The sequence below is a fragment of the Alosa sapidissima genome, chromosome 17 (assembly GCF_018492685.1).
Source record: "Alosa sapidissima isolate fAloSap1 chromosome 17, fAloSap1.pri, whole genome shotgun sequence".
NCBI lineage: Eukaryota > Metazoa > Chordata > Actinopteri > Clupeiformes > Clupeidae > Alosa > Alosa sapidissima.
Window position 1 is genome coordinate 1,674,484 of NC_055973.1, and position 20,603 is coordinate 1,695,086.

General features: G+C 42.5%; 1 protein-coding gene across 1 annotated transcript in view; it reads left to right on the forward strand.

Annotated features, from left to right (window-relative positions):
• fars2 (phenylalanyl-tRNA synthetase 2, mitochondrial) overlaps positions 1 to 20,603 on the forward strand; it is an 85,188-nt gene that overhangs the window by 16,283 nt on the left and 48,302 nt on the right. The window contains exons 2-4 of the mRNA XM_042068047.1: positions 19,014 to 19,658; positions 19,755 to 19,917; positions 20,036 to 20,167. Of these exons, the coding sequence (XP_041923981.1) occupies positions 19,032 to 19,658; positions 19,755 to 19,917; positions 20,036 to 20,167 (922 nt within the window). The 5' untranslated portion in view covers positions 19,014 to 19,031. The remainder of the gene's footprint in view (positions 1 to 19,013; positions 19,659 to 19,754; positions 19,918 to 20,035; positions 20,168 to 20,603) is intronic.

The window sequence follows — 20,603 nt, forward strand, 5'->3', positions numbered from 1 at the left end:
ACGTCTTTCTGATAAGAGAATGTAGGCTCCTATGTCTAATGCCGCAAACGTAGAAAAGGTCTGTTTGTGATAGCCTATTATAACTAAGTGGACAGAATTTAGGCTATACGTATATGCCAACATATGCTCATATTTCCTTTAACTATCAGAAAGTTTAAACAGGCCTAGACTGTGTTCGCCTAGCTTTCCCATGCAAACATTACATGTAGCCCTACGCTAACGTTACAAGTCTAGGCTACAATTAACGTTAAGACCATACACCTTGTAGCACATTGGTTTACTCTATTGCATTACTTACGTTTTAATAATTTGTCGTTGAATGTTGATGGAGGCTCATCTTTGGGAAATCAGCTCTCTGGATAAAATTGTCAGCTGGAGCAAGAGTTCTCAGAGTTGACGACACCGGACGTAAATCCAATCAGCAGAAAGAACCGCATCACAACAGTAGGCTAAATCGCAGCAAACTTTTTTCCCCCCATGTTAAATTCATTTCGGTAATCATGAATTGGTTTCTTTTATTTGATGTAGGCTAGGAGAGGAGGATGCATGTTTCACATTAGTGTCAATGTGTCAAAGCAGGCTTTGGATCAGAGGAATTGCTCAAGCTTAACATATGGCATAGGCTACAAGCGAATTCACGGCATACAAACAGCTTCGTGATGAAATATAACTAATATCATTTTTTATTGTCACCAGGCCTATAAGTAGGCTATTTATTGTGTAACCTACAAGTGAACGATGACACCATAGGCTACACTGTGGCGGAGCAAGACCCCATCAGTCGGATAGCTAAACAATGTAACAGTGTTCAGAACGTAGGCTAGCCATATGGGCTGCAGACTTGTCTTTGGGCTTGTAATCACCTGACACATCATGCCGCATATATGTCCTGAATAATGAGAGGCTAAGTGCGGATTTGATGCACTTAACTTACTCAAGACTTTCAGAAAACAATTTCGAGATGACGTTGGCCGTTGTGCTTTTACAGTGTGTTAAGTGAATCTCGTGATATTATGTTGCAGCGGCGCTGAAAATCCAGCGGCGGCGCTGCGCCGCTGTTAAATACACTGTAGGGGAAACACTGAACTAAATGCAACAGGCTCATATCGTCCTCGCATTCGCAAAATGAGGACCAGTGTTTTGTCAAATTGCAAAAAGCTATTCGTTTTAACTATTTTTTTATGACAGTAGCCTACAAAAAGCACTTCATGCTATCTTAATCTTGGAATATTGGGAGGGAAGTGGCGCGTCTGCAGTCAGCCAAATATCAGTGTTTCCCCTACAGTGTATTTAACAGCGGCGCAGCGCCGCCGCTGGATTTTCAGCGCCGCTGCAACATAATATCACGAGATTCACTTAACACACTGTAAAAGCACAACGGCCAACGTCATCTCGAAATTGTTTTCTGAAAGTCTTGAGTAAGTTAAGTGCATCAAATCCGCACTTAGCCTCTCATTATTCAGGACATATATGCGGCATGATGTGTCAGGTGATTACAAGCCCAAAGACAAGTCTGCAGCCCATATGGCTAGCCTACGTTCTGAACACGGTTACATTGTTTAGCTATCCGACTGATGGGGTCTTGCTCCGCCACAGTGTAGCCTATGGTGTCATCGTTCACTTGTAGGTTACACAATAAATAGCCTACTTATAGGCCTGGTGACAATAAAAAATGATATTAGTTATATTTCAGGCCATCCTTAAAAATATTTTCGTTTGCCGTAACCCGACCGACCCTGTCAATTTAGAACCGACCCAAATATTTATTTTTTTCCCCTTTTAGTCCGACCGACTTGCCGGTTGTAAACTTGCGTTAATACCGACCGATTGTTTTTTTTACTCTAAACAACCAATACAAACGCAATAAAATAATATTTATTTTAGTAGGCCCAAGTATTGTGAATATAAATTGCCTACATGCAAACGTGGCTCACTTAAAAAAAACCTGTGGCGTCATCTCTACACCATTGGTTTTACGCATGTCACACTATGGCCTACGCTTCGTTTCATTCACACAAACTGATAACGCTTTTACTTGGCACGAAGTTCTGGAAGAACTGTGGCCAGATCTTTTCTCATCCCTTCTCCCCCTAGTCTAACGGTGACCGTGTCGGAGTATTGAAATTTGTTGTGGTCTATTCAGCATTTCTCAAAATATGGGTCCGCAACATGGAGACTGCTGGTCCGCGGAGTCGTGGAGTGAAATTAGGCCCGGTGCTTCATCTGATAATTTGCTGCGCAGTTGATCAAGAAACCGCGGATCGACGAAAAAAGAAAACAAACGTTTCTGCTATCGATGTCATTAAACATGGAGCCCTACAATTAAGTGGTGGTATGAGCATTCATTCAATGCGCGTCTGCGCGAGAGAAACTGAAACTAATCGATAACGTTGGTATCAAAGCTCCGCTTCAACCTGTTGGAAGGCTATTTATTTATTTAACGAAACTTAATAGAACGACGTTGTTTTTTAGAACTTCCTTAGAAACAGAGCAGAGACTGTATAATACACTGTATAGCATTGAGTATTGTATAGTCAAATTTCAATATAACGTGGCCAAGAGCTATTGTAGCCTTCTTTCTGGGTACATGTAGATGAGCCTTATGACCCAAAAGTCTGCCATGACCGGGCCTCAGGTCAAAGAAGTTTGAGAAAGGCTGGTCTATATAACCTGCATCAGAATGAGGTTTGCAATGGTGCGCCTGAAGGCACGGGTTGAAGACCCAGTCAGTTACGTCACGATATGCACATTTGTGTAAATTCATTCCTACGTAATCACCATGACCAAAATTGTACTTTTTTTTTTACTTTGAATCTTGAAAAAAAAAAATATTGACCTACCTACCGACCCATTTTTATTTTTTTTTGGCTGTTACTGCAAACAAAAATATTTTTAAGGATGGCCTCATCACGAAGCTGTTTGTATGCCGTGAATTCGCTTGTAGCCTATGCCATATGTTAACCCTTTACCCGCCAAAGTCGCAAAATTGCGACAAACAACGTCACTGATTAAAACAGACGATAGACGCGAGTACAGTGTAAAATCTCATTTGTACTCTTGACCACTAGTTGGCAGACACCCAGAGCTTCGATTCAAGCTCAACCTTTTTTTTCAACGTTTTCAGGAAGCATGTGAAAAACACGCGAGAAACACATGAAGAAGACGTGCATTTCCTCCATAACGCGGAAGCGATGCGGGCCATAGTTTTGCACAAATTGAAGCAGAAATACACCAAATGTTGAAAAAAAAATTCACGTGTGATGAAGTCTCGGGTCTTTTATTCATCTATTCTTATTCTAAAGGATAAAATCTGCATTTTGGAGGATATGATCGCTCGTCTATTGGCAGTGATAGTCACGGAGCGTCTGTGAATGGAGATGCGTCATTTGCGTCTTTCCGACAGTGTTCACTAAGCATACAATGCTTATTTCGACCCTCTGCCCAAGATAGCTGTAGGTGCCAGTGGTAATAGTGATGATAGTGTCCGTAATGGACGTGGTATTACACGCGATTACACACGAGAAACACATAAGAAGACGTGCATTTCCTCCATAACACGGAAGCAATGCAGGCCATAGTTTTGCACAAATTGAAGCAGAAATACACCAAATGTTGAAGAAAAAGTTAACATGTGATGAAGTCTTGGGTCTGTTATTTACCTAGTCTGATTCTGAAGGAGAATATCTGCCTTTTGGAGAATATGAGCGATCGTCTAGTCACGCTGCGTCTGTGAATGGAGGTGCGTCATTTGCGTCTTTCCGACAGTGTTCACTAAGCATACCACGCTTATGTCGACCCTCTGCCCAACGTAGCTGAAGGTGCCAGTGGTAAAGGTGATGATAGTGTCCATAATGGACGTAGTAAAGACAGCAGGGGTAGTAAAAATAGGGCTCTGAAGAACTACAAAGTCACCCGCGATAGGAACTGATTTGACCGGGCTACTTTATTGTATAGTAGAATAAGGTTTGTGGTAATAGTAATAGTTTACTATTGTTGGTTTACATGTGACTGCTTTCCTGTTCAGGTGTTATGTGGGTGAAATGACAAAAAAGTAAGCAAAACTGTTCAAATATATGTTCAACATCCAGTATTTACTGAAATGTGCATAATTCGAGGTGGTTGTCATTCAGTGACGTCATAATATGCAAATTAGATGTGTAAATTTACCCCCTTCATAAACTTTTGTTCATACTCAATGATTTTCACATTTACAGTAGGACTTTATCTCTGACCACTTTCAAGCCATGGCCTTTTGAAATTTTGATGTAAAAATCGAATGATGTTTTTTTTTTAAACCTGGCTCCTAAAGGGTTAAGCTTGAGCAATTCCTCTGATCCAAAGCCTGCTTTGACACATTGACACTAATGTGAAACATGCATCCTCCTCTCCTAGCCTACATCAAATAAAAGAAACCAATTCATGATTACCGAAATGAATTTAACATGGGGGGAAAAAAGTTTGCTGCGATTTAGCCTACTGTTGTGATGCGGTTCTTTCTGCTGATTGGATTTACGTCCGGTGTCGTCAACTCTGAGAACTCTTGCTCCAGCTGACAATTTTATCCAGAGAGCTGATTTCCCAAAGATGAGCCTCCATCAACATTCAACGACAAATTATTAAAACGTAAGTAATGCAATAGAGTAAACCAATGTGCTACAAGGTGTATGGTCTTAACGTTAATTGTAGCCTAGACTTGTAACGTTAGCGTAGGGCTACATGTAATGTTTGCATGGGAAAGCTAGGCGAACACAGTCTAGGCCTGTTTAAACTTTCTGATAGTTAAAGGAAATATGAGCATATGTTGGCATATACGTATAGCCTAAATTCTGTCCACTTAGCTATAATAGGCTATCACAAACAGACCTTTTCTACGTTTGCGGCATTAGACATAGGAGCCTACATTCTCTTATCAGAAAGACGTGTTCTCATAACTTCAGCGTTCTCTTGACGGTGAGACGAACGGTCGCACTTCAATCAAGTAGCCTAGGTCCTTTTCGAGTTAATTGTGAGTGAGTTGTATGGTAACTGTGGGAGTGATGTAGAAGAAAAGTGAGTATTTACTTTTTTATACGTGGGTTTGTTGTTTTGGGACTGAGAAATAGACTACAAGGAGAGCATCTGGCTACGTGCATGCGTGTCAGCATTAATGGCCCCCCAACAATTCAATTCAATTACCAAAGAGCCTTAGAGATGTTCTTTGAAAAGCCCAGAAAAATTAAGTGCTCGCAGATTGGGTGTGGCCTTTGCCATTAAGACAAATTTAAATAAATTGTAAATAATCTTTTTCTGGGTTGTGCCATTTCATTTTTCTTCTATCATTTTTAACCAATAATGTAAAAGAAAGCTGAAAATGTCCACAAAAGAAACACGAAGGTATGATAAAAAAAAAAATTAAAAAAAATGCGCAACAACCCCCCCCAGTAATAGCACCGCTGCTGGAAAAATTTCTAGGGGAAACACTGAATATGAATGTAATTCTGCGGCATAAAGCAGATGTAATTGTTTATTGTACAGAAAAATAAAAATGGCATGTCAAGCAGTCAATTGACTACATTGCAGTCAAGAAGTAGGGCAAATTAATTTACGAAACATAGTTGTCTAAGCCTCTATTGCGTAGCCTGTTAAAAACGTCGCCAGATAGTATTAAATCGGCAACAACATTGTTTTCTGCAGAAGCCTACCCAAGGCTACAGATTAATTCTGAACAGTTATTTCTCTACTGGCTCAATTATCACACCACTGTTTTGATTTGCGTAGTTGCGTTAACCCCAACACTGACAATAATGTAGACAGCAAATTTCGATTTCGATTTTCGTGTAGTCAAGCCTTAACCCTTTAGGCGCCAGAGGTTTTTTTTCCGAAACGATCAATTTTGACATCTTCATTTCAAAAGGCTTTATCTTAAAAGTGATAAGAGATAGAGACTTTCTGTAAATTAGAGAAATATTAAGGATGACCCAAAGTTTATGTAGAGATTAAATGTTTATATCTAATTTGCATATTATGACGTCATATGGTGGCGGCCATCTTGGATTATAGAATTTTCATGAAAAGTCGCATGTTTGAATGATAAAATGCACCACTTCTTTCCCCCCAAAATGTCCCTCACCTTCTGTATGCTATATTGCACAATAATGAATGCTCAGGTAAACAGTAAGTAGTGAACAAACTGTGTAAATCATTACTAATAAATGGCCGAAACAAACCAAATGCATGTAGCGGTAGACTGGCCTTTTGCTGTAGAGATTTTCCATTTACTACATACAGTAGGCACTCTGATTCCATGTATGGGGCACATATAGATTATTCAGATGACACACAAACACAAGTAGACAAGACCTGTTTAGTTCAAAAGCTCATTTGCCACGGCAAGGCACAGATCAGGAGTGAGATGACGAGACAAGACAAGAGACAATGTTAGTATTTTTTTTCTTTTTGTTGTTTTTGTTTATGTTTTTTTTCTTAGCTGACAAAGACACACACATCACAAGGACATGAACACACAAAAAGGAACACATAGTGTATGTCCTAAATGATCAGGGAAATAGATAGCAAATCAACAGTGTAAATCATTACTAATAAATGGCTGACATTTTTTTTTTTTATGTAGCAGGCCTTTTGCTGTAGAGATAATGACTCCCTATCCCTATCCATACAGGGCCGGCATTCCCATCATCTTGTGATAGACTATGCATGACCTAATGTGTGTGTGTGTGGGAGAGGGAGAGGGAGAGAGCGTGTCACCACCTCCACCATGCGAGCAGCATGGCCAGATCTGCCTCGCGCGCGCCGAGTGGAGAGAATTTGCGCAGCTCGGACTAGGCCTACTGTCATTCTCATTGCGACTACCCACACTACCACTACGTTTCCCCCTAACTCTCCTATGAGCACTTCGACCTCGTCTAACATACCCAGTCGCATTAGACAAAGGCTCCACCACGTTACTGTCGCCGCGATTGTGGAGAGGCAAAAGACAGAAGCTAGCGCTATTAGGCTACCTCCAGCCTTGTTCGCCACACCACTAACACCCTGCTAACTTCCCGATGAACACTCCGAACCCGTGAAACATTATTCCCACCAGTGACATTGGGCAAACGATTCAACGTTTGTGCTTGGTGTAAGCTAAACTATGGAGTAAACTCTCACTTTGTCCAGCTGCATCATTGAAGGCAGGGACGCATCTGAAGCCTCACTAAACGAATCACCGTCATTTCCTGAAGGCAGATATTCCCCTTCAGAATCAGGGTCCGCGAATAGAAGACCCAACACTTCATTTCAGGTAAACTTTTTTGATGCCATTAGACGATAATCTAATGCAAATACTCGCTAACGTTGACAATATCGCTCTGACTAAGTGGCTCACACGCACACTAGCTCCGGTATTGCACGCACTGATTCAATGCGCTGTAGTTCAAAACTTTTGTTTAAACCATGACCTTTTTCGGACTCGGGGATGACGTATGACATGTCTGCCACCTAGTGGAGTGGATGTCGAACGAAATATGACACCCTATTTGACTAAATCGGCCGTTTTATTCAGTACCGCATCTTGTCGAGTAAACTCGACAGTGGCGCCTAGAGGGTTAAGCCATACCCAAGTAGCCTAAATCGAGGTAATGTTTAATTATGCATGATTTATTTTGTTATTGAATTCGTAGGCTGGGATTACTCTCGGCAACAATTATGTAAGGGACGGCAGGCAGAGCGATGTACAGTGGCAGAGCGACGCACAGTGGCTGAAAGTGGTACTAAAGCTTCACGCAGCTTCACGCCGCGTAATGCGCGAATGAAGTGGTCATTTGAAAGCGATGCCCACTGTATGCTCTATATTTTGTCCAACTGATGTCTGTCTATCATTGTTGCACTCGGAGAAAACCGGAATGTTTCATTTGTCCTGCGGTTCTTCTACGGCTGCAAACGGGATTCACTCGCAGTTAACCAAATATTTCTTTATTAGGGCAGGGCAGGCATATTTCTGGCTATTAAATTATTTCTAAACCAGTCTGCTGAAGTCTGTGTAGGGTTTTCCAGGCTCCATTTCTTTTTACGAGACACCCTGCTCACAAGAGACATCTGCCGGTTGTTTGGGTTGTTGCAGCGTCGTTGCAGCGTCAATGGAAAAATACAATTAAAAGTCGCGTGATACCGCGTGATCCCGCACGCGGACCGCGAGGGAAGCTGGCCAAATCGAAGCAATGCCCACTGTAGTTTGCAAAAGTATTTTTTACATGTCTTTTGTCCAAGTGGCTGTAATGTAGGCGGTGCATATAAAAAGTGACTTCAAATCTGTCTAAAGGGGACTTCACGTTGCACGCGGCATGCGCTTCGCTCGTGGCTAGGTTGTCCCATGTCCCAATGATTTTTGTTGTGGTTGCTACCGGGCTCAGCGCAAAAGACCTATGATTTACATCGCGCACTGTCTAAGTTCAACATGGTTCATCTACGACTGTGACATGCGCAGGAGCGTCAAAGCGGCAAAATGCAGACCAGTTCATGCGTGTGCAAGGCATTGAAAATATGTTTTTTGCAGTGCTGCATGTGCAATGTGAACCCCCCCCCCAAAACCTTTTTGTGACTGTCTGACAACTCCTGCTGAGGGCTAGGCTATGAGCACAGCGAGTGCATGTGCAAGGAAACCAGTAGGTGGAGAAACCAGAAGGCACACAACAACAGTAAAGTCGGACCTTTAGAGGCCTGCTACAAATCCCTACATCGGCAGTTTTTTGCTACACTGATTTAACCTATTTACTCCTATAATGCCTGCTAAAAACACCTATAGAATCCTATGGCTTTCTAGACTAAATAACCTTATTTCCTGAGGGTTTTCTGAAAACATACTAAAAATTGTCAACGTCTACCAAAATTTAATATCTAAGCCTCTGTAGCACCTAGAAACATGAAATAAAAAGCATGCTACGCAGCATCCAGCGGGAGGGTCAATGTTGCGCTACGCAGCATCTAGCGGGAGGGTCAATGTTGCGTCATGCAGCATCCAGCACGAATGGGTTAAACATCATGTCTTTGATATAGGTACTAGAGTGCGGTTCGGGCCGCAAATTTCTGTCCGAACCCGGCCCGCCTCCGACAGAGTTGCTTCTGAAACCGACCCGAACCCGACAGGCATTTTCATTTTTATGTATGAACCCAACCCGAACCCGACGCAGATTATGCCTCAGTTATTTCCATGCTAGTGATTAAACGTTCACGTTTGTGGATCGCCTGTCTTTAGCCCATTGAACGGAAAAAACAACAAATGGAATTCGAGATCTCGTGCCACGAGATGGCAATATACGGCTCTGGCAGGGTTACCGTTGTCCGGTAATTACCGGACTTTGGCCGGAAAAAAAATGAAATGTCCGACAAAATTAAATCTCTCCGGTCAAATTGTCCGATTGAAATTGGCTAATAATCCCGTCCCCCTAACGCAATCTGAATTTGAGAATAAGCCTTAAAATGTAAGCCTATATTAAAGCAATACGTCCTCCGGCTATGTTTTTAAATGTACAGGCTCTACCGTTTGAAAGCTATTAAACAACATGCATATGTAACCCTGGTCACTATGTCCTAGTCATTAGTTTAGTTAACCATAGATTGGTTGCAGAATAAATAAATTCGTATAGTTCATGACACATGAATAAATAGGATTTATGATAAAAATGTTAAATATAGCAATAAATACAAATAAATAAACACACACAGGTTTATTCACATGCACTCATTTTATTTTAAAAGTGACGAATGTGCTTTTCTTTAATGTGATAAAGACGGGGGGGACATGTGAAGTTCACATGCTCAAGCTGAGCCAATCAGAAGCCGCTAGTGACTTTACGTTACTGTTTATTTTTTTTTTTCTGAGGGACCGAGAACAAGATGGCTGCTTGCTGAAATTCGCTGCAGATTCTGCTAACTAGCATTTGAAACTTCAACGTTTACTTTCCTCTTGCTGTTATTGTAAGAGTCAACAGATTAATAATTGTTTTGCCGCTGGCTGAACGAGGATTTTGTGTTTTGCGACGGACACTAGAAGAAATCGGTTGGAAGCTGAACTGGCGTGAACTGTGATCGTAGTGCCAGTGTATGTGTATACAAGATTTTGATCTCTGGCCGGGTCTTTTTCTTTTCTTGTTTTTTTTCCTTCTGTGAAACCTGAGATCTGCGCATGGATTCTTCTGCTGTGATCGCTTCTGCATTGTAGAGGTGGAGGTAGCTTCCAGCAGTTGTGGCGAGCCAACCTAATTGGAGATAAGAACTGTGATTTTGTTATCCACCCGGTGGATTTATGTTTATTTCTGAATTTATATTGACATTTCATGCATTGAAGGACAATTAATTTAATTGATATTTTTGTGTCTATACATTAATACAATACATAAAACTTACCTGTGGGTTGTGTACGTTTTTCCTCTTCTACTCAATGCCAAAAATTGATATCCCTTTCTCCAGTAACGAACCTAAGCTTTTGATGCGCTGGTCCAAAAGGTAAACATATAGTGTGTAGGAATCTGTAATCTTCAGTGGATGCTTTTAAATAGTGTGAGCTGAAGTGGGTTACACATAGCCTATGCTGCATTTCAAATAGGAAGCGCACGCTTAAAACGTCCATGTTAAACAACGAAAAAATTAGTGAGGCGGTTCTAACATGGCCAGGCCCAGGCAGACTAGCCTAGTTTTTTCAGAGGCCAGACGCGATGGATGATGATAAATTGGTAACGTCTGAAGCCTCAGATGTCCGGTCAACTCCACCACCACCAGATAAAAAGTGTCGGGCGTATCTGTCGGAATCTTGACGTTGGAAGTGGAGTTGCAGCTGGTTGTGGCCGCTCCAAGACACTGTCATTCTCCGTGTACACTGGACATGCAACTGTGTTCTGTACCCAAAGCATACATTAGGCCTATGCTTTCTCTGTCTATGATCTGCAGGGTTAGGGCCTCCTCGACGAGGAGATTGCTGGTCTCTTGGCCTGATGCTTCTCTTGACCCCTCCTTCCGCAACAAAGGTGGTGGGGTCCTCTGCAGGTGGCGGTGTTTTACTCCCCTGTCGACATTCCTCCAGCACTTCGGCTAGCTTCCTCAGGACTTGGTCATGGCGCCATCTATAGCGGCCCTGTGAGAGTGTGATCTTACAGCCTGACAAGATGTGCTGGAGGCTTACGTTGGGAGTATTGCAGAGCGCGCAACGTTCCTTACTTCCGAACCACTGGTGGAGGTTCCGAGGGCAGGGAAGCGTGTCGTAGGTTGAGCGGATGAGGAAGCTGAGTCTTGCCTGTGGGATCTTCCACACGTCTGACCAACTGACATTCCTGCTTGTAATTCCCTCCCAGGTTGTCCAGCTTTCTTGCCGACCCTGCGACACGGCTTTGATCTTGTAGCGGTCTTCCTCCATCCTCGTCACCTCCGCCACCACCATCTCCTTCCTTTCCTTGCGGTTGGCCTTGGACCAGAAGCGTGGCGCATCTCCACATCCTAGGCCTGCTCTTCCTACCTGGACTCTGCCCATGATCTCCTGATGTTGACTGATAGCTTGGTCGACCTCGGCCTGGGCATTCCACTTGTGGCCAGTCGGAACCTTGGCGTTAGCGTTCCTTACTGACTCGTCTGTGGACTCCCTAAGCTCGAGGACCAACCTGGCCTTCTCTTGCATATAGCCCAGCTGTAGTGACTTCAGTGGTAGCTGCAGCGTGTTTTTTCCAAAGAGGCCGGTTTCAGATAGGCACCGTGGCAGCCCCAACCACTTTCGGATGAATGAGTTGGCTTTCCCATCCATCTTACTCACGATCGATGAGGGGATCTCACTCATTTTCAGGGGCCGCATTACCCTCTGGTAGAGTGTAAATTGGTAGCACCAGACCTTATACTTCCCAGGGAGTTGGCTTTGGTCGATCCTTGCCAGGCCATCACAGAGCTGTTTCACGACGGTTTTCCCCATCTGCTTGTCAGACAGCTCTGCAGTGTACTGCCTCCCCAGGCTTTTGATGGATTGCTCTGCGAGGAGTGGTATCTTCTCCCCTCCGACTATAAAGATGGTGTTGTCGTTCCTGACTCCTCTCCTGAGTGACAGGCTGCGGGACTTGGAGGGCTTGATCTTCATTCTTGCCCATGACATCAGCTCATCCAACCTCTTCAGCAGTCTTGCTGTACATGCTGCTGTCTGAAGGAGGGTGGTGACGTCGTCCATGTAGCTCCTTAGTGGGGGAAGCCTCTGACCAGTTGGCAGTTTGAGCCCTCCTACCATTTGCCTTGCGCCGATGAGGATTATCTCAAATGCTGCTACGAACAGTATCGGAGAAATGGCACATCCCATTGCAATTCCGACTTCAAGCCTCTGCCACCCAGTAGTGAAGTCCTGTGCGGAGAAGCACATCTGCAGGTTGTTAAAATACTGTGCTACCAAGTTCTTGACGCAGGTGGGCATGTGGAAGAAATCCATGGCATAGTTGATCAGCTGGTGCGGGACTGATCCATACGCATTGGCAAGGTCAAGCCAGATGACGTGCAGGTCGGTCTTCTCCCGCTTAGCTTTCTGGATTTGGTCCCAGATCATTGTGGAGTGCTCTACGCATCCGGGGAATCCTGGCACTCCTGCTTTCTGGCAGTTGGTGTCGATATAGCCATTCTCAAGCAGGTAGTTGGTCATCCTTCTGGCAAGTTCTGGCAAAATCTTAGTAGGAGGGTAGTGCAAAAACTTTGTCATGGCATGGTGCATGTCAAGGTCCTTTCTATACACTTTTTGTTGAAAACCGAAATACACCCACACTTTCAAAGTGAAAGAAGGCGGAGCGTCGTGTATAACAGGTTGTGATTGTGAAGCCATTTTCATTTGAAATTGCCATTGCACAACAACGAAGTGCCACAACAAGTGCCATCTTGTGGGCGTAATAAACCAATTTAATGTCAATTTAATCAGAGCTTAAAATTCATTTTTCAAAATGAGGGGGAATTCACCCCCTTCAGTGCTTCACATAGGTTAGATTAATACAGTTGGGGGGTGAGGAGATGGGGAACATACATTTTACAAACTGAAATCGCATTATCCTTATTACAGGCGTCAAAGAGAGAACAACACGGTCATAAACTTTTACTTGTTTTTGTCATTTTTGCCAAATGAAAAAAATAATAATCTAGATTTCACTTGAAAATTAGAGTAGCTCCTGTTGACAGCCCTACGTTAGCTGCAGACGCAGACAGCTGCAGACAACATGGAACAGTTCGCTTGAAGGATCCGTAGCCTAGGCGCTGCCAGCTTAGGATGCAACTTCGTCTTCGCTAAGAGCCCCTCACGTCTACACATAGACAATGTAAGTCCAGCCAGAAAATTGTTTTCAAACTCTTAAAGGGACACCAGGCAAGCCTGATGCTTTTTCTCTACAAAACTCCCCCTCGCTTGTTCTGAAGCTCTTTTCCTTTTCTTTGCATCTTCCGTCAAGGGTTTTCACTGCTTCTTCGCCGGCTCTGCCATTATACACACGTTTGCAACAATCGCTAGCGTTTCGTTAGCCTGCCTCTGTGCTGTGGATGCAGGATGTAAACTGATCCTGCTTCGGTCGGCGGGTACGATACACTGAACTTGCAAGCGGGATATTCTTCCTACAGGCAGTAGGGGAGGGCGAGATAATCTTCATTCGCCCTGTAATGAGTCATTTAACATATACCGACTTACAAAGATGAGTAATTAACACGAAAACGTTGCCTGGTGTCCCTTTAAGCTTTACGTATCAAGACGTGGTGTTAACTAAATAGTTAGTGTCACAGTATCTTACTTGAGGTCTAGGATGTCGATCACCTTGCACCAGGTTATTTAAAATACTCAATGTAGCAAACTTGGATTTAATCGCAGGTGTATCACTATTAGACTATTATTTTTTGACTCCCAAAATGGCGGCGTTAATATCTCTATTCTGGTCGCACTGGACTATAAGTCGCATTTATTTAGAAATTTATTTCACAAAATCCAAGACCAAGAACAGACAGACTATGTAACTAAACACATAGAGGCCATAGAGGCCACATAGAGGAATTCTACCGGGAATGTTAATGAAGACGAAGGAGTGAATAGCGGCAAGCTGAGGGAAGCCCGAGGCTGCCAATGAGGGCTCCAGGGTAATTGTAAAGCAATTTACAAAAGATTAACCGAACAAAAATGCTGATGTGGTACATGAACATTTAGCAAAAAATGTGTGAGATTGCAATGCAATCAAAATAAGTCACGCTTGTCAAATTGTGTTCATTTCCTACTTTGTTCCTTTTTTGTGTGTTTGTAATTGAGTGTGTGCAGAGTGTGTGGTTGTTTTTGTGTATGTAGGTGTGTTTGTATGGGTGCATGTATGTGTGTGTGCATATGTAGTGTGTGTGTGTGTTTACGTGTCTTTGTGTGTGTGTATGTTTTTATGTGTGTGTGTCTTTATGTATGTGTACATAAATAAAGCAAATCAGGGAACCACCTACACTTTGCGATAAGTGCCATGGGATCTTTAACAACCATGGTGAGTCAGGACCTCAATTTAACATTCATGCAAAGGAAAACATCTACAGTACAGTGTCCCTGTCACTGCAATAGGACATTGGGATTGATATTTGTTTGGTGGCTTTTGGCCACAGGGAAGAGTGCCACCTACTGGCCAGCCACCAACACCACTTCCAGCAGGAACCTACTCTTCCAAGGAGGTTTCTTATCCAAGTACTGCTTAGCTTCAGTGATTCAGCAAAGTCAGGGTATCTGCTGGTCTGGCTGCTGGCTAAAAACAAAAGGTGAAAGGCATATATGGTTCTAACTGTCTCACTGAATTGCATTATGCACACTCAATTCTCACTGGTATCTGCTAGACAACAAGTACCAAAACATGATTAGTTCATAGATTTCACATGTAAAATACATTTTATACAACCCCACCCCCATCTTCTTGCCGGTTCATAATTCTGAGAAATGCTTGAATTGTGTGCATGTGTGCGTGTACGTGTTTATATGTGTGTGTACGGTCACTAAATGTACACATAAATTAATTTATTGTATGGCCCCCCATGAACGAAAGTCCACGAAACTTCAGAGTAGGGATGTAACGGTATGAAAATTGAACCTCACGGTTATAGTGATCAAAATGATCACGGTTTTCGGTACCATCACGGTATTTCTAAAAGTGTGTTCAATATGTTCAGAAAGCACTGATAGGCCTACACAAGCTGAAATAGTTTCAAAAAGTGTCCCATTCACTTTTTTCTTCATGTTTAATTGGCTATGTGCTTATAGCTTAACTTCTCCTACCATAACTTGGAGTTTGCTATTTCTGTTATTTGGATGCAATGAGTGAGACCAAAGTAAGCGTTCAAAATAAAACTTTAGGCTACTGTATTCTCCTGATAACGTGAGTGGAATAGGGCTGCAGCTATCGATTTTGTAATCGATCTTTTTGTAATCGATTAATCTAGCACTTTATCGATCGATTAATCGGATATTTTTTTTTTTTGCATTTTTAAACAACCAAAACAAATAATGTATAACGAAAATGACATGGCTGTAAAATGATCAAGCAATTGGCACAGAAGTATTTATTCTAACTCCAACATCAGGCTACAAAACTAAACCCATTTATTGCAATTTACCCATTTAGTGTTTATAAGTGCCAGTGCCAACAATTAAATAATGTTCAAAATGCTCTCTGTAAAATTGCAGCCTCTTGTGCATGACTTAGCTGGGCGAACAAAGCTGTCCATACTATGTTGTGAAGTGCTCGGAGGGAGAAGAGGGAAAGCAATTTAATGTATTAATATGCACAAGTTTCATGCTGTAATCTAGACCTGACATTAAAGTAAATATCTGTTTTATGTAGATTTCTACACCTGCAGCATTTACCATTAGGCTACTAACAAATAATTTTACTATTAGGCTACTAAAAAATAATTTCTGGGGTGAGCCTATTTGCTATGGTAACCTAACAACCTGTGTGTGTGTATGTGTGCGCGCGTGCGGTGCGTGAGGGAAGATGAGTGTGCATGCATGTGTGTATAAGGGGTTCTTTTTTAGGCATACTGTCTTGCAATTGAACGTGAATAAGTTTACTACTTAAAAACATCAAAGCTAAACATTATATCACGACATCGCTACAAATACAGTATGTAATTAAAATCAGCCAACATCAATGTAGGCTATAGGCTACGTAGATGATAGATAGGCTAGATAGATTGATAGATGGCCTACTATATTGACGCTTGGTGAAACAGCATGGAGTGGATGTTTTCGGTTCAGATGCTTGTTCTTTTCCTTTTTGAGTATGTAATGATCCCAAAACTTTACTTGAAAACTTTAGACATTCTCTGCCATTTATGGACATCTTGACTCCACCATCGTGCCAGCTAAATTCAGAACGGATCACGATTCACGCGTTAGTGGTGTGCTTCCTGAATAACGGTCCGTGTGGAACAATCAGATCCCTGCGCGTATAGTGCGCGTCATAGGAATTTAACGAGGCTTCGAGGCAGGGTTTTTGCCTCGAGTAATTTTTGTAATCGAGTTATTCGAGTAACTCGAAGAATCGTTTCAGCCCTAGAGTGGAATGGATTTAATGTGGACGCGAACATAAAAAGGCGCAGAGTGGCTTCATGATACAGTGCACATTTTGCGGTGAAAAAGTTCCGCCTTTTAAAATCAGGTGTAGCCTAATCCGAATCATAGTTAAAACCATCAATTAGACAACTGAATCAGTAGGGTACCAGTTTTGTTCCATTGTACCAGGCCTACTGTATGTCAAAAGCAGGCTCGGATGAAGCTGGGAAGGATTAAACACACGGTTTCCACACCGCGGTAATCAACAGTGATAATCATAATGTTTGAAATGAAAACGGTAATTATTATCGTCAACATTTTTATCACGGTTTACCATTATACCGGTAATCGTTACATCCCTAATTCAGAGGGTGTCATAATGATCCTACACTTTCATTTTCGTGCAGTTTTTACCATGTCAGCCAGAGATATTGTGATTACAACACCTAATTTTTTGCTTTTTAATTTTTAACTAGGTGGCGCTATACATGAATTGAGTGGTAATGGGATGGGTTGATATGGCCCCTTAAGACCAACATACCAAAAAAAGGTGGTCCTCCTAAACCCTACGGTTCTCGAGATATTCACAGAAAACTGTGTCTGCCCTACCCTCCTTTCGGGTGGTCTAGTCCAGTGGGGGGGCTACAGATCAAAACGAAAAACAATGGTTCCATGCTATCCTTGTGGGGCTACATGCCCACCAAGTTCCGTGCACCCCGGTCTTTCAGTGTCCCGGGAATCCTTGACGGAAATTTGGCCATGCGAAAAAGAAAAAAATCTGACTAAACCGCTTCGCTGCGCGGCGGTCATAATAATGGAGCGGTCTGAATGCGGGACTATTGACTGGACGGACCAACTCTGACTTTAGTTGAACGTAGCCCCATTGGTGCTTCTACATCAACTGCTATTAACAAGAAAGAAAAAAAAAGGTTTAGCGATCAGGAACCATCAGGAATTTTGCAAACATAGAAGCATGACAGCCTAGAGTGACCTTGATACGCGAGAGAACATCGATTTGTTCTCCATTTGAGGAACATTATAATAGATTGCAGATGTGCAGTGTTTCCGCTAGATTTTTTTTTAACAGTGGCGGCAGCCCCCCCGTGGTGTGATTAGCTAGAACTTTATTAATTCTAGCTAATCACAGCATTTAGCCTAAGGATTCAGGAACTAAAGACAGGCCCATCTTCTGTCTGACTCACGTCACGTTAACCCATGCATTAATGTCACTTGAACGCTTGAACATACCGGTAGTTCACGTTGACAATAAAGAAACGCTTAGCTTACTTCGTTTATGACAGAAATTAAGTTTTGTGCCAACATGTTGTAGAAACACAATCCGCAACACTGCCTTTATTTGGTGCAAATCTCCTTTACTTTATAGTCCGCAATTCACATTAAGCCTACTAGGCCATCATCCCGAGTGCATACAAAATGTTTTTGACCAAGTTTTGCCAATTACCTTCGTTACTACCAGTCGTTGCATTTTTACTGCGTCGATTTGCGATTGAGTGCGCATCTAATGTAACAGCGGTGTCTTCACAGAGAACTCTCCAGTTTCATTTTTGCTGTTGTTGCGAGCGAGCTAATAGGCTACGATATGGGTAGCTTTCAATACTATCAGCTAAAGAAATGAATGGGTTTTCCTTAGCCTGTGCTACACCTTTCCACCAAGTTGTCTGAAAATTGTAGTTTTTGCGATGTTGACAAACATGCGTAGCACATGGAAGCTCTTGATAGCGCATGCCACTAACGTCTATAAAAAACAATATATTTATGGAATAAAACTAGACAGGTACCTCGGATTAGAATTGCTGTTTATTGTTAAACTGCAATTTTCAGCAGCCAGCGGAGGGCATTTAGCCTACTATTTAGATTCACTGTAAACAACTTGCCACGGATTTCTGACCAGGTTTCTCTTGGTGGTGTAATGATTTTTAGAGGGTGTAAGATAGCGATTTTTGGATCATGCGTCAGACCTTCTGCCACACCCCTGGGCGCAAGGTTTAATAAAAGTGGAGCGCATGGCGCAAAATCCGCCACTGACTGGGGTGTAAGATAAGAACAAGCTTTGCGTTGCGCTCTACGCCAGTTTGCACCGGTTGCACAATAGAGCCCCAAGATGCTTTCTGTGATTCAAACTTTTTTTCATTCCTCAGTGAATCAGTCAATTCCTCAGTGAATCAGTCCTTTGATTGTCTATTGTCTGCTGTGTGCATGCTAAAAACAATCTAATCCATCTATCCTGGCTTTGTAAATGGGAGACAGTCATTACAAGTCATTACAAATTCCAGCCAATCACCATGTTGCATGTGGTACATGGAAGGGAGAGATGTCATTTTATTGGCTATTAAGCTCAGATGTCAATAAACACTCCAGATTTATGGACTGAATCTTTAATTCCTTAAAATGAGAAAATACCAAAAATGATGTCAAATGAAAGGTTAATGCATTATGTGTTTTTTTTCTTCCCTCAAAGCTCAATGATCCATCTACAATGAGGATGTATCATAGACCCTACCTTCAGTCTCTCCTGCCTGATTCTGTGTACAAACACTGCCTCTATAACTGCTTCAGAGCAAAGAAACAAACAGTAACCCGCAATCTCCGATGTCTGAGCAGCGATGGTCTCACAGCTCAGTCCATAGTCAAGCAGAAGTCATTGGAGGTGTTAGGTCAGACATATTGCTGTGATGAATACACTAACATTACGCCCAAAATTTTGTCCAAAGTAGGGCGTAACCTCCATAATAGTCCACATCACCCACTCTGGCTTATTAAGGAGCGCATTAAATCACATTTCTACAGTGCCTACACTGGCCGGTGGGGCAACCCACTCTTTTCCGTATTTGACAACCTCAATCCTGTAGTAACTGTGGAGCAGAATTTTGACAGCCTGCTCATTCCAAAGGACCATCCGAGTCGCAAGAAAGGGGACAATTACTATCTGAACCACAACACCATGCTGCGTGCACATACCTCTGCTCATCAGACAGAGCTGGTTCGTTCAGGGCTGGATGCTTTTCTGGCCGTTGGGGATGTTTACCGGAGAGATGAGATAGATGCTAGCCACTACCCAGTGTTCCATCAGATGGAGGGGGTACGACTCTTCTCCAATCATGAAGTAAGGGGGCTGTAAACAACTTTAATTAAAATTGTGTGTTTTCTCTATGCATGTCTGTAAATCTGTCAATCTCTATCTCCTTTTTTCACACAACAGCTATTTGCAAAGGTGACAAATGGCGAGGAACTGAATCTGTTTGAAAAAAGAGGTCGACGTACCCCTCAAAAACAGAAGACTCATACCCTGGAGGCAGTGAAATTGGTGGAGTTTAACCTCAAACAGACATTAACACATCTGATCAGACATCTATTTGGGGAAGGTGAGAATTTGATCCAAATATTGTGCTTTTATAGTGCTCTGCTCATCATTCACTTGATATCTGTATTATACTTCTTCACTGGTCCATTCTGTTTCTGTTTCTCCTCCCCTTTCCTTAGAGTTGGAAATACGCTGGGTGGAATGCTACTTCCCATTCACTCATCCCTCCTTTGAAATGGAGGTTCGTTTCCAGGGCAGATGGTTGGAGGTGCTTGGGTGTGGAGTGATGGAACAGGATTTAGTCTATTCAGGTACACCGTCATATAAGAGAGTCTCATAGACATCATACACACATAGGCCCTGAATTTGAGAACGGAATCTCACAGGGAAAATGGGAATGTGGTAAATCAAGTGGTGAGTGTAGAATCTAGACTTTAGAAAGTTTTACAAGAAAGAAAATGTAACATTTCTTCTGCTGTTCTAAACAATTTAATCCATTACCCCCCATATACACCCCCCATACCCTCTTCCCACACACACACAGGTACACCCCCCCCCCCCTCGCAAACACACACATTATTAACAAACAATTAATAGGAAGATGAAAAGAAATAGGAAGATCCGTCTTGTGTCTATGATGCTATGTCTCTATGGTATGCCCAGCATACAAGCACACCTAAAAAAATCACAGTGATTGCAATCATGCCATAGGGGCATAGATGTACCAGGGCTCAAAATGAACAATGT